Here is a 13,347-nt window from a genome sequence, read left to right as displayed (position 1 = left end):
GTTGAACTGTCCTTCAATCTTGTCCCTGTATAGTTGCGTGTAGTGGCGTGTAGTAGCCGCTACTTCAGAAGAAGCACGGGCATCCGTTTACTATCAGTGAATCATCGTGTCGCGCTGCACCGCGTCCAGTAGACACTATCACGAATTATGAATTTTCATGTAGCCAGCATAGTCAATAAAGAAGATTATACGTCATATATCGTCAGGTAAGAAAACAGACGTCATGGGCAAAATGTGTTAACATTGCAAACATGTTAGTTTTACATGATGTGAAACTGCTACGGCAGGGAAGATACTCGGCTATTTGCTTTTGACGCGCCGCTTGAGTCCGGTGGAAAGGGTGTTATGATGCTCGGGATCTGTGATGATCATTTGTGTGTAATCCTGAGTTAATAATAAAGAATAATAAATATAAAGAAGCCTTAAACTTCAACAATCTTTTGGAAACGGGTGTTTTAACCACACAAATCAAGATGGCGCCGTGGATGGCTGCCTCGGTGTGGGGCTCTCCAGCTATTGTGTTGTTTTTGTTCGTTTGTTCTGCGTTTAGTCATTCTTTTCCTATCAGTTTCACCATGGACGAACTACTGGACATTAGGAAACACACACCAGAAACCTGTTCTACAGTTTTTGATTATTCGGACGTTTTGCTGGACATTCTCGTCGGAGGGGCAGCGTTGTTGTTCAAACGCGCGGTCAGACGCAAACGCGGGAAGCGCGCCGGCGCGCTGGTTAAACTCCGCGAGCGCAGCCTGCGCACTGCACTCCCCAGTATTCATCTCGCGAATCTCCGATCCCTTCCTAACAAAACGGATTAACTTCTCCTCACCCGCACTAACAAGGATATTTTAAACTCTGCTGCTCTGTGCTTCACTGAAACCTGGCTGAGTGAAGCCATACCGGACAATGCAATCCATCTGCTGGGCTTCCAGCTGTTCCGAGCAGATCGCATCGCGGAGCTAACGGGGAAAACGAGAGGTGGTGGATTGTGTTTCTACTAGGGCTGTCAAAATAACGAGTTAATTTCGATTAATTAATCTGAGAAGAAATAACGCGTTAAAAAAAAAAAACGCAGATTAATCCATTCCGTTTTGACCTATGCGGAGCCGTTCTAGCATTCGTGTAAAAAGAAGGAGGGAGACAAGAACGCGCTGCTTGGATCATTGTTTGGAACATTTACTTATAACAAACGGAGCTCGTCAAACTCTAAAGTACCACATCAATGCAAAGCATCCAGGAGTGTGTGCGTGAGTCGGCGAGTGTGTCTGAGAAAAAGCGCGCTTGTGTGTGTGTGTGTTGTAACTTTTCACGCGCTCTCACGTCACACAACCATTTTCTCACGCACAGAAAAATCGCGCACCAAAGAGAGGACACGGAAACAGACAAGACAGAGCACGTTAGGCTACTTATGATATTAAAAAAATCTCAGCTCTCAGATTCTGTTAATTTTATTACGAAAATCAAACAATATCGCAGATTAATAACGCAGTATTAATACTGTTTTGGCGCTTGTAAATGTGAAATGACAGATCCCTATAGCGGCACGTGAACCGATCATCTCTAGCTAATAGTAAATAAACACGAATGACCAATGTTGAAAGATACAGTAGGGCAGCCTAAAACTTACCGAAATGTATATTCCTCGATCAATCAGTGTTTTTCAACCGCGAAAAGAGGTCAATAAAACAGCTGGAGAACAATTATGTCACATAACATTTAGCCCTAAGTTACCTCAGGAAAGCCATTTCATGACCATATAGCATGTTATAGTTGGCTATAAAAAAAGACCTATAGAGAGTATTTTTCAAAATGTATGTAGCCTACTAGTATATTACGTATGGATTATATTTTTACTTATATCAAAGTTGTTATTTGTAATAAACACGCATTATATTTAATTTGAGCTATTTTTAACCTTATCCCTCTGAGGTCGGCGTCTCGCTTTTTTTCTTATCAGTGCAAAAGAAACTCAAAATACTCTGTTGATTTTGATCTTACATATTAAGTGTTGTACATCATTAGATCCTGATAAGTGTCTTTTTTTTGTGGATACTCACAATAAAAACAAAGTGTTGTGCTTTTCGCCAAATAAAGAAAAACAAACATGCGCGTTCTGCCTTCTCTCTGAAGAGAGAGTCCGAAAATTAACTGTAATCCCGCGAATACTTGTCATACAGGCACGAGTGTTTTTCCATAATGAAGCTTGAACTCTCTTCTTTTATGAATTAATTGAATTCATTTCGAGGAACAACGGATCCAGCTGATGTAGTAAGTCATTTATTCTTAAGTGCTTTGTTCTAATCGCGATATTAAATAGTGTCTGACTGTAAACCGCAAAAAGACTGTTTAAATATGAATTGCGTGTCTGTGTGTAGGCTAAATGATGAATGAATGGCACAGGCGCGCGCACTGTTGTTTACTACAGTTATAGAGCGCGTGTCTGTGCCGTTCATTCACTCTCGCACCTACATTAGTAAACGTTATGTTTACATGAACACATCCAAACTATATTGCTATAGCCTACTAAGATGAGTAAAAATATACTGAAATATGTTGAAATAAAATGTCTGTATAAGCAACAAGCTGCAAATTCACATGTATATACTAATATATCATACTCAATATGTTACAGACTAAATATGAATGTTTAATTTTGTCATTAGTTTTGGATAGATTATAAAGTTTTGACTGTAAAAAAAGACTACTGTCACATTAAATAGGTATGCTTTTGTTTACCAATTTCTGCTCATAGTTAAATATGCTATAGTATGATGTTTTGTCAAAAATAAAGTAGGTATATTGAATTATCAACTAAGATGTTATTATAGTGTTTGTTCCAATATTCAAACTAATGAATCCTTACCTTTTTTAATACGAATGATAAAATGTATACTTTTTACAAAGCAATACACTTGAAATATTGTTAAAATTGTAATTGTTGTTGTAATTGTAACCTATTTGTAATTGGTTACAATTTCTAATTGTAAAATATGTATATATAGATCATTTCTTTTGTCCTTGCATTCTTTGGGACCCTGTGACACACCATGTGTGAAAGGGCTAATTAATATGCAGCTCATTATGTATGTGGCACATTATCCGGCCTTTGTCTTCTCAGGTGTGAACACGCCTCCATGCATATTGCCTTTCCAAACAAAAGGTGTCTTATAAAATTTAAATCAATGTATTGTTTTGTGTAAATGATTAGGCTGGATGATTTTCAGATCATTTTGAAGCAAAAATTCTAGGCAACAACACTCATTAGTCAAAAGTCTTGTGGACACATATTTAGTATGTCTTCTGTGGCCTTATTTCAGACACTTTAAGTTTTAGTTTTTTCAATATCCATGCATAAGCAATATTCTCTCAAAAATACAAACATGTACATACATGTTGCTCACATATTACGGTAGCCCCGTTTGTGCTATATAGAGTGAATTTACACCTTTGCCATTAACATGTTTATAAATAACTGAAAAAAGCACAAATGTCAGAGCATGTCAGAACACCTCAATGACCCCAAAAAACCCTTAGACCTGAGAGGGTTAAATACTACCAGCTGATATGGCTCTCTGTATTTTTACAGCATTGGGTGAGATTATTTTTTCTTGAGAAAAATGAATGCCTATCTTGTGTACCTAATATTTATCCAAATGAGTCAATATTGCATCAAATCACAATAATTAAATTAAATTGAAATCGTGAAATTTGTGTCAAGCAATAATAATAAAAACGTAGCTTACCAGAAATTGTACCATGTAAACATTGTAAGATTGTGTATGCGATTAATTTAGATTAATTAATTACAGAGTATGTAATTAATTAGATTAAAAATGTTAATCGATTGACAGCCCTAGTTTCTACATTAACGAAAGTTGGTATTCAGATGTAACATCACTGAAGAAGATGTGCTCTCCTAATTTAGAGGCACATTTCACAAACTGTAAACCCTTCTACTCGCCTCAGGAGTTTTCCTCATTCATTCTCGTGAATGTATACATTAGGGGTGTAACGGTACACAAAAATCACGGTTCGGTACGTACCTCGGTTTTAAAGTCACGGTTCGGTTATTTTTCGGTACAGTAAGGGAAAGAAATGCAAACATTAAACTGCTGTTTGTTTAGTTTACTATAAACTTTATTTTAACAATTTGTTTACACTTTTTTAACAATTTGTTTAAACTTTTTTAAACACACTTTTTAATTAAATATAATAAATAAAATATATATAAAACAAAAAAAGAATAAGAAATAAAATATTGCTGCAAAATTCTCCACTAAATAAAATCCTCTCAAACTAATATCACATAATAAAATAAAATTAAAAAAATAAATAACTATGGATAACAGTGGAGCATTACCAATCCCAGCTTTTAGGCCTGCTCATATGAATATATATATATATATATATATATATATATATATATATATATATATATATATATATATATATATATATATATATATATAAATTTTACAAAGTGTAAAGTGCAGCATCAACAGTTTCAGTTTTTAGACCTGCTCAGATTCATTCAACTTTCATGTTTTTTGTCAAAAAAATTAACTTGTCCACATTGTCTGCAGAAAGGGAAGATCTACTGGCAGTTACAATGTCTCCAGCTGTAGAAAATACCCTCTCGCTAGGGACTGAGGTAGCAGGTACAGCAAGGTAGTGCTTTGCTAACTTGGCAATATGAGGATATGTGGGCTCATTGGTCCTCCACCATTCAAGTGGGTTGGAATCCAGTGAAATGCAGTCCACAGACTTGTATAAGGTAACCTCTCTTCCTTCACTAGCTGCAAAGTAGGCTTGTTTCCCACCTGAGTCTTGAAGAGTTCACCAAACAGTTCAGCCATGGCTGACTTCTTGACAGGAGGAGATGATGCCTCTGAGTGTCCTGTCACTGGAGATGAACTAACTGCTGTGGCCTCCTCACTCTGCAAAATAAAATGACAAAACTAACTTTAATAAATTACTACTATTGGCACTGTAGCAGCAAAGTATTTCAAATAATACAATGTCAATGAAGATATTTTACACACAAGCAAATTAACACAATACCTGTTCTTCCATGGTTACAATTTCTGTGATGAGGTTGTTGTAGATTCTGTCACGACAGGCATCATCCACATGAGGAAGGGCCTTGAACCTCGGATCAAGAGCTGTGCATTTGTGGAGGAAGTCATGACAAGCAGAGTATCTGTTCTTCAGGTTTTCTGTGATGGCAGCCTTGATTTCTCTCACAGTTGGACTGTCTTCCTCATTGGGTGCCATAGAGTAGAGGACTGTGGTTTTTAGGGGCAGGATCATTGATACTGAAGGTGTGGATTCAGTGCTCATCAGTGTTGTGATGGTTTTTAGTGGTTTAAGAACCTCAAGTACCTCCTCTGCCATTTTCACATCCTGGTCAGACAACGTGCTTATTTCTTTATTCTTCTTGAGGGCCTTTTCTGTCAGTGCAGAGTACACAGCTGCCTGCTGTTCAAGGTACCTCTCAAGCATATCATAACTGGAGTTCCAGCGGGTGGTGACATCATGAATAAGGGTGTGTTTTGGAATATTAAGCATTTCCTGTTTGCTCTCCAATATATGTGCTGCTGTTGGGCTACGGTGAAAAAAAGACACAACCCTTCTGACTCTACCTAGCACTCTGGACACCTGGTTGAGACCTGTTGCTTTCTGTGATGCTAAATTAATTGTGTGTGCAAAACATCCAATTTGAGGGCCCAGTCCAGCTTCACTGACTGCATTGACAATATTCCTTGCATTGTCTGTTGTGACAGGAATTGTAGTTCCTGGCCTCTCCAACTTCCACTCAAACACTGTCTCCTTAAGTCCCTCTGCCAGATTTGTGCTTGTGTGTTGTTCATAAATGGGGTTGGTTTGCAGAACATGGCTTACCATGTTCCACTCTGGAGTAATGTGATGGGCAGTCACTGTTAAGTAGCTCTCAGTAGCTCTAGATGTCCATCCATCAGTTGTGAGTGCTACAGCAGATGCCTTGGACAGCTCGTGGACAACAGCAGTTTTAACCTGTTCATAAAGGGCGGGTATAACTTTTTGGCTGAAATGTGGACGAGATGGAATTTCATACCTGGGCTCAGTCACCTTCATCATGTGCTTAAAACCAGTGTTCTCCACAACCGTGTATGGGCGTAGATCAGCTGCTATGAAAACACCAATTGCATTTGTTATTGCTTTGGCCCGATCGGAATTACCAGCAAAGGTCTGTTTAAATGCCAACGGGAGCTGCGTTTGAACTATGCTCGTTTTTTTCCTCGTAGTAGTGATGTTCACATTCGCGTGATGCCTTTTCAAGTGCGTTAACAAGTTTGATGTGTTTCCAGCTACATACCCGATCGTTACTGAGCAATGTCGGCACACTGCTTTCGTCTTATCGACTAGTCTTTGTCCGTCTACGTATTTCACTGGGAAACCGAAGTGTTCCCAGACAGGAGACCTTAATGATATGGGTGGTTCTTCAAGCTCTGGCTTGTCTGCATTGGCCATGACGCTAGCGAGAGGCTGGGCTAAAGCGCGCCGTGTATGTACCGCAAGTGCAGCGCGGAGACATCCGACACTTAATATGTCCGTGTGGAAACTCAGATTTGACGGAAGCATGCGCACCGAACCGAAAGTCCTGTACCGAAACGGTCCGGTACGAATACACGTACCGTTACACCCCTAGTATACATCCCTCCAGACGCGTGCGTGAGCGCGGCGCTACAACAGCTGGCTGAACAAATCGCTGAAACGGAACAAAGGTATCCTGACTCTCTTTTAATCATTCTTGGGGATTTTAATAAAGCAAATCTTTCCCGTGAACTACCAAAATACAGACAGCACGTTACATGTCCCACAAGAGACAGTAATATACTGGACCACTGTTACACCACACTAAAAAATGCATATCACTCCGTCCCACGGGCAGCTTTGGAGCTCTCTGATCACTGTTTGGTTCATCTCATACCGACCTACAGGCAGAAACTGAAATCAGCTAAACCTGTAATAAGGACTGTAAAAAGATGGACTAATGAAGCAGAGCAGGATCTACAGTCCTGCTTTGATTGGACTGATTGGACTGTTTTTGAAGCTGCTACCAACGATCTGGATGAGCTCACAGATAATGTAACATCATATATAAGTTTCTGTGAGGATACATGCATTCCTACCAGGACATTCTTATCATTTACTAATGATAAACCATGGATTACTGGGAAACTCAAACATCTTCGTCATGCCAAAGAGGATGCCTACAGAAGTGGGGATTAAATCTTGTATAACCAGGCCAGAAACAGACTGACAAAGGAGATCAGAGTTGCTAAAAGAAGCTACTCTGAAAAACTGAAAAAACAGTTTTCAGCCAACGACCCATCATTAGTCTGGAATGGCCTGAGGAACATCACCAACTACAAGTCACCATCCCCCCAATCTGTGGACAATCAACACCTGGCTGATGATTTAAACTCATTTTATTGCAGATTTGAAAAGCCCTCATTCAAACCACACACCCGGTCTGATATGCACTTCACACATTCACTATCACCTTCTGCACTCCCATTACTCCCCCCTCATGCCATCCAACCTGAGCTTAAGGTCTGTGTGGAGGACGTGAGCCGAGACTTCAAAAAACAGAAGACTAGGAAAGCCTCAGGCCCAGACGGCATCTCATCTGCTTGTTTAAAAGCCTGCGCTGACCAACTGGCCCCGGTCTTCACGCAGATCTTCAACAGATCATTGGAGCAGTGTGAAGTTCCCTGCTTCTTCAAGCACTCCACTATCATTCCGGTCCCCAAAAAACCCAAAATCACTGGACTTAATGACTACAGACCTGTCGCTCACACGTCTGTGGTCATGAAGTCATTTGAAAGACTGGTGTTGGCCCACCTGAATGACATCACTGGACCCCTGCTGGATCCCTTTGCTTGCTTACAGAGCAAACAGGTCTGTGGATGCTGCAGTCAATATGGGACTGCATTATATCCTGCAACATCTCGACAGACCTGGGACTTATGCAAGGATCCTCTTTGTGTACTTCAGTTCGGCCTTCAATACCATCATGCCTGATCTTCTCACAGCCAAACTGACCCAGCTCTCCATACCATCCTCAATCTGTCAGTGGATCTCCAGCTTCCTGACTGACCGGCAGCAGCGAGTGAGACTGGGGAAACGCACATCCAGGACTCTCACCACCAGCACTGGCGCACCCCAAGGGTGCGTTCTCTCCCCAATGCTCTTCTCCCTGTACACTAATGACTGCACTTCTAAAGACCCCACTGTCAAGCTCCTGAAATTTGCAGATGACACCACTGTCATCGGTCTCATCCAAAACGGTGACGAGTCTGCTTACAGACTGGGGGTTGAACAGCTGGCTGTCTGGTGCAGTTATAACAACCATGAGCTGAACACGCTCAAAACAGTGGAGATGATCGTGGACTTCAGGAGGGACAGCCCAGCACTCCCCCCCACTCACCATCATGAACAGCACTGTGGAAGCGGTGGAGTCATTCAGGTTCCTGGGCACTATCATCTCTCAGGACCTGAAGTGGGATAATCACATTGACTCCGTTGTGAAAAAAGCCCAGCAGAGACTGTACTTCCTTCGCCAGCTGAGGAAGTTCAACTTGCCACAGGAGCTGCTGATTCAGTTCTACTCAGCCGTCATTTGAGTCTGTCTTATGCACTTCCATCACTGTCTGGTTTGGTTCAGCTACCAAATCAGACATCAGGAGACTACAACGGACAGTCCGGACTGCGGAGAGGATTATTGGTGCCCCCCTGCCATCCCTCCAGGACCTGTACTCTTCCAGAGTGAGGAAGAGAGCAGGTAAAATAATCACAGACTCCACTCACCCTGGACACCACCTATTTGAACTGTTACCGTCAAGAAGGCGACTCAGATCACTAGCCACAAGAACATCTCGGCACAGGAACAGTTTCTTCGCACAGGCCATTTCCCTCCTGAACAGTTAACACTCCTCCCAAGGCATATGCTTTAAGTGCAATACTCCCACTGTTTAGTGCAATACCCTACAACTCAGGCGATACTTATATGTAGATTTATTTATTTATAATATTCAAAACACTGTAAATATGTTCATAATCTGTAAATCTGTAAATGTCGACTATTCTGACTAAACCCAACTGTGATACTTTTATTCTCATATATTTCTATTTCTATTTTTTATTCTTATAATTGTTAGTATTATGTTTCTTGTTGTATCTGTATTTGTATATGTCCACTGGAAGCCTCAGTACCAAAACAAATTCCTTGTGTGTGCAAGCAAACTTGGCAATAAAGCTCTTTCTGATTCTGATTTCTGATTCTGACAAACAGCTCAATTGAATTAAGCGCCCATTACAGCTGCTTTCAGGGGTCTCAATATCTGCAAAATTAACCAGATCCAGTTCTCGCCCCGAGTGTAAAGCCTAATGTGATTGGTTGTAGCAAGAACGTGCTACGATTGGTCAGCTCAATGTGGCCGTTATCTGATTGGCTTAGGTAAAGGGTGGGTGGAGTCCACTTATTTGTGGATTTGTCTGCACGTCGACGCTAGAGGTGTTTCAAAATCCACAAATGCTTGAGGGGATTTACAAATGCACAGAAAGCGGTTCACAAATAAATAACAGGTCGAGTTATGTTTGTGTCATAAAACACATTTGTAAATATATTTATTTGCAAAGCTAATTTTATTTATTTGTGTGTTTTATATATTTCTGTGAAACTCTTTACATTTATTTGTGGATCTTAATCCATTTATTTGTGAATTTGATATATTTTTGTGAATCTCATTACATTTATTTGTGGATCATTATCTATTTATTTGGAATAATGGAAAAATTCTCACCCAATAATTTTCCCACATCAAAAAGTGGTCAATTGTTTTGTTTATTGGTATAATTATAGTTTCTCTTTCTAATAAAACGTGCATTTGGGTTAGTCACTCAATTAATTATATTGTGCTTCGTTCCCACCCTTTTGAATTATTTTGCATTGATAAGAAGTTATTACAAACTAAGACTGTTTAAAATGTGCTATCTTAGAATCAATATATAGTAAATGTAAGGTATCGACGATGTAATGGTTAAAAATTGTGGCGATGAGGTCTTAAAATGTGTGGAAGGTGTCTTAAAAAGGTATTAAATGTAACTCCATGATTCCTGTATAATTGGTCAAAATGTCATACAAGTTTGACCGCAAGATTTGGGAAGAGCACTCTTCGAGCCAAACACATCTATAGGAAATGCTGCCAAAGCATTGAACGAAAATCTACCTATAAACTGACCAGGGTGGGAAATTAGCACCCACCACCAGACAATTGCTGGTACTTTTTCAAAGTGGCGGGTGACTTTGCCTTGTATACCAGCCACATAGGCGGGTAGATTGTTAATCATATTTTTATTGGTTACTATTTAAAACATTCCTTGTAATGGATTGGACATCTGTCAAAGAATGCTGTTGCTAAGTAAAAATAATGCACTTTTGTCGAGTAACTAATTTGATTGGTTTTTCAGCGCTGTGCGTCACGGACACAGCGCTGAACGGACCGTGACACATATAGCTGAGCTGAGGTAGCCTACAGACGAAAGGAAAATTAAAAAAATGTGGTGACATATACCCGGTGTTAAGAGGCCCGCCGCGGAGTCAGCAGTACATGAATGTACAAACTATTGAGGGCGAAGTAAATAAAAAGTGAAGGTACATTTCGAACAAGTGGCACATTGATGACGAAGGGAAAACGAGGGAATGGTTAGCCTACCTTCCCGTCGAACAGTCCATGCACTGTACTTACTGTCGAACCTATGCGTCGTCCGAAAATGCAAACAATTTGTTCATTAGAGGAACAACTAACCTTAAAATAGAGTCAATAATGAATATGACCAATTCTATTCAGAAACGTCCATGCGATCGGCAAAAAGGGCAGACCATTTCGGGACTACGTTTGGATGTGCAAGTAAGCAAATTACTAACTTGAAGTTGTGTTTTGTGATGGCTAGATAGCTATCGTTTTTTTAGTTTAGCAATAGTTTTAGCAGCCGCGAGGATAGGAGCCGATACCGTGGGTGCTCCGGAGCTCGATTATGTGTCAGTTAAACTTTTCATCTCCAATCCTATCTGTATTTGTGTGAAGTGGTGCTGTCCTGAGTTGAAAGATAGCCTACTTTACGGCTTTATTATCGAGTTAAGCCTCTGGGGTCGACAAATGCGCTGGCGCGTTTTGCTGGATTTTTTTTCAAATAGCAGCAAAATACATTTAAATACTCCATTTATGGTCATACAGACTTAACTAATATTAAAAACTAAACTGTAAAATAACCATGCATAAAATTCTCTCAAAAATACAAACATGTACATACATGTTGCTCACATATTATGGTAGCCCTGTTTGTGCTAAATAGTGCTTTTTTTTTTTTTAAAGGGCGTGCGCCCGTGAGCATCCACGGAGGAAAACATAAATTGGCGCCTGAGTGCAGCATAACTCATATTGTTAAATGGATAATACGAATTACATATTTGTAATGGACGTCAATGTTATCAAAGTCACAGTTCTCATTCATAAATTTGAATTCCAGAAAAAGTGGCTGGTAGATAATACAAATGGCTAGTAAAATTGGGCATCCAGCAGCCACTGTGGCTGGTGGGCAAAAAAGTTAATTTCCCACCCTAAAACTGACTGAACTGCAATGTAATCTTAAATTGATTGAATTTCTTTCACAAATTTCATAGTTTGCTTAACTTTGATGAGAATAATGTTACATTACAAAAATGGTTCTAAATAGGGTTAATTTGTGCACAACAGCTTTATGAGATTCAGCTTCTTTCGACTCACCCAACGGGCTTGTGATGGGCGCTATGGTGGCATCAGTAGGCAGAACTGCACGATCATCTGTGAATGTAGTTGCAGATGAGTTGGTTGAGTTTGTTGGATACGAAGAGTTCATTTCTGCCCTCAAATCATTAGTCGATGCTGTTGTTGCTCGTGACTGGTTAGTAATTATAGGTGCGTTATCATTAAAAGTGAAGGGGTATGGGCTCAGATCGGTGCTCAATGGAGTCTGATCGGTGATGCTCTGTGTAGAATCAGTCACTGTAGGAGAATAAAATGCAAAGAGATGCAAATTAGAACGCAACATGAATGTCCGTTATCATGTTAATGGTCCTTAACGGCTAAAACTTTTCTTTATGCAGTAGCAGCTGAATTTACTTTCATTTTATGGGGGAATATGATGTAGGCATGTTATTGATATAAATGAATCCTCTTACCCGATGGACTTATGATGGGGTCTATGGTGGCATCAGTGGGAAAAACAGCACTTCCATCTGTGAATGTGGCATTCAGTGCTGTGGCTGTAGCGTTGGATGAAACCGAAGAGTTTGTGGAATCGGTTGAGTGCGCAGTGTTCTGAAAAGTCGCTTGAGGAAAAACAATCGCAATCAAAAATAATTGGAAACCACGAATGAAAACACCCTTCGACATTTGTTGAAGATATCTGTTGATTCGGGATGACTTTAGATAGTAATCCACTTATCAAAAATATGTCTTAAAAGTAGTTTGCACTAGTGATGTGTCCTCCCGTTTCGAGGCTTCGAAGCGTGTGTCGAGTAATCCGGGATGATTTCTGTGAAGCGCGTATCGAGGCTTGTGTCGGTGACGTATGTGGTGACGTTTGAAGCCTCGCGAGCCGCCTGTACCACGTGACTGCTTCAGGAAGTGGTTCGCGGTTTGGCGGTCTATTTGAAATATAAGGGCCAGCAAAATGCAATGGATTCCCCCTCACATTTTGATGGCTTGCGAGTTTGTTAGCGATGGAACCATGGGATGTCATTATAATCACACTGCACGTTTTACATTTATTGTCCACTTGATGGCACAATAGAGCAAATGAAGCACCATATGAAGCTGCACCATATGAAGCTTCGGCACATGATTGAACCAATTGGATGAAACCAAACGCTTCAATGCTTTATGAAGCTTCATCTCGCCATCACTAGTTTGCACTCTGTCATTTTACAAGCATTAAATTAAATAATGTATTAATGAACAAGCTAACGTTACTTTACTCCAATCACTAGATATTAGCGTCCATCAGACCGTCGTTAAGAAAGTATAGATTCTGACTCTGAGCACATCCGGTTCTTCTTCTTTAATGACTATTCACTCTTTATGAACACTGTCGCCACCTGCTGCATTAGTCAAAGCAAAGTCCCTTTCTGCTTTCTATAGGTACTTTTGCGTCTTACAGTTTTTCCATAGACAGTAAAAGAGTTTTTCTCAGTTTGGTGCATTTCCGGAGTCGGCGGTATGTTTTTATGCCCCCCTAAATTGAATTATGATATAATTTACA

General features: G+C 40.2%; 1 protein-coding gene across 2 annotated transcripts in view; it reads right to left on the bottom strand.

The window, feature by feature from the left end:
- Positions 1-13,138, bottom strand: part of LOC143714612 (tectonic-3-like) — a 38,095-nt gene extending 24,957 nt beyond the window's left edge. Inside the window, exons 1-3 of one of the 2 annotated variants that reach the window (XM_077205838.1) lie at positions 13,003-13,138; positions 12,266-12,561; positions 11,832-12,089 (exon numbers count right to left, since the gene is read on the bottom strand). In XM_077205838.1, coding sequence (XP_077061953.1) covers positions 11,832-12,089; positions 12,266-12,479 — 472 coding nt within the window. In that variant the 5' untranslated portion in view covers positions 12,480-12,561; positions 13,003-13,138. The remainder of the gene's footprint in view (positions 1-11,831; positions 12,090-12,265; positions 12,562-13,002) is intronic. The other variant, XM_077205837.1, reaches the window with a different exon arrangement.
- Positions 13,139-13,347: the final 209 nt, after the last annotated feature.

The sequence above is a fragment of the Siphateles boraxobius genome, unplaced genomic scaffold (genome assembly GCF_051911475.1).
Source record: "Siphateles boraxobius isolate OS27281-9 unplaced genomic scaffold, OSU_SipBor_1 55, whole genome shotgun sequence".
Lineage (NCBI taxonomy): Eukaryota > Metazoa > Chordata > Actinopteri > Cypriniformes > Leuciscidae > Siphateles > Siphateles boraxobius.
This window is presented reverse-complemented; position numbering and strand designations above follow the sequence as displayed.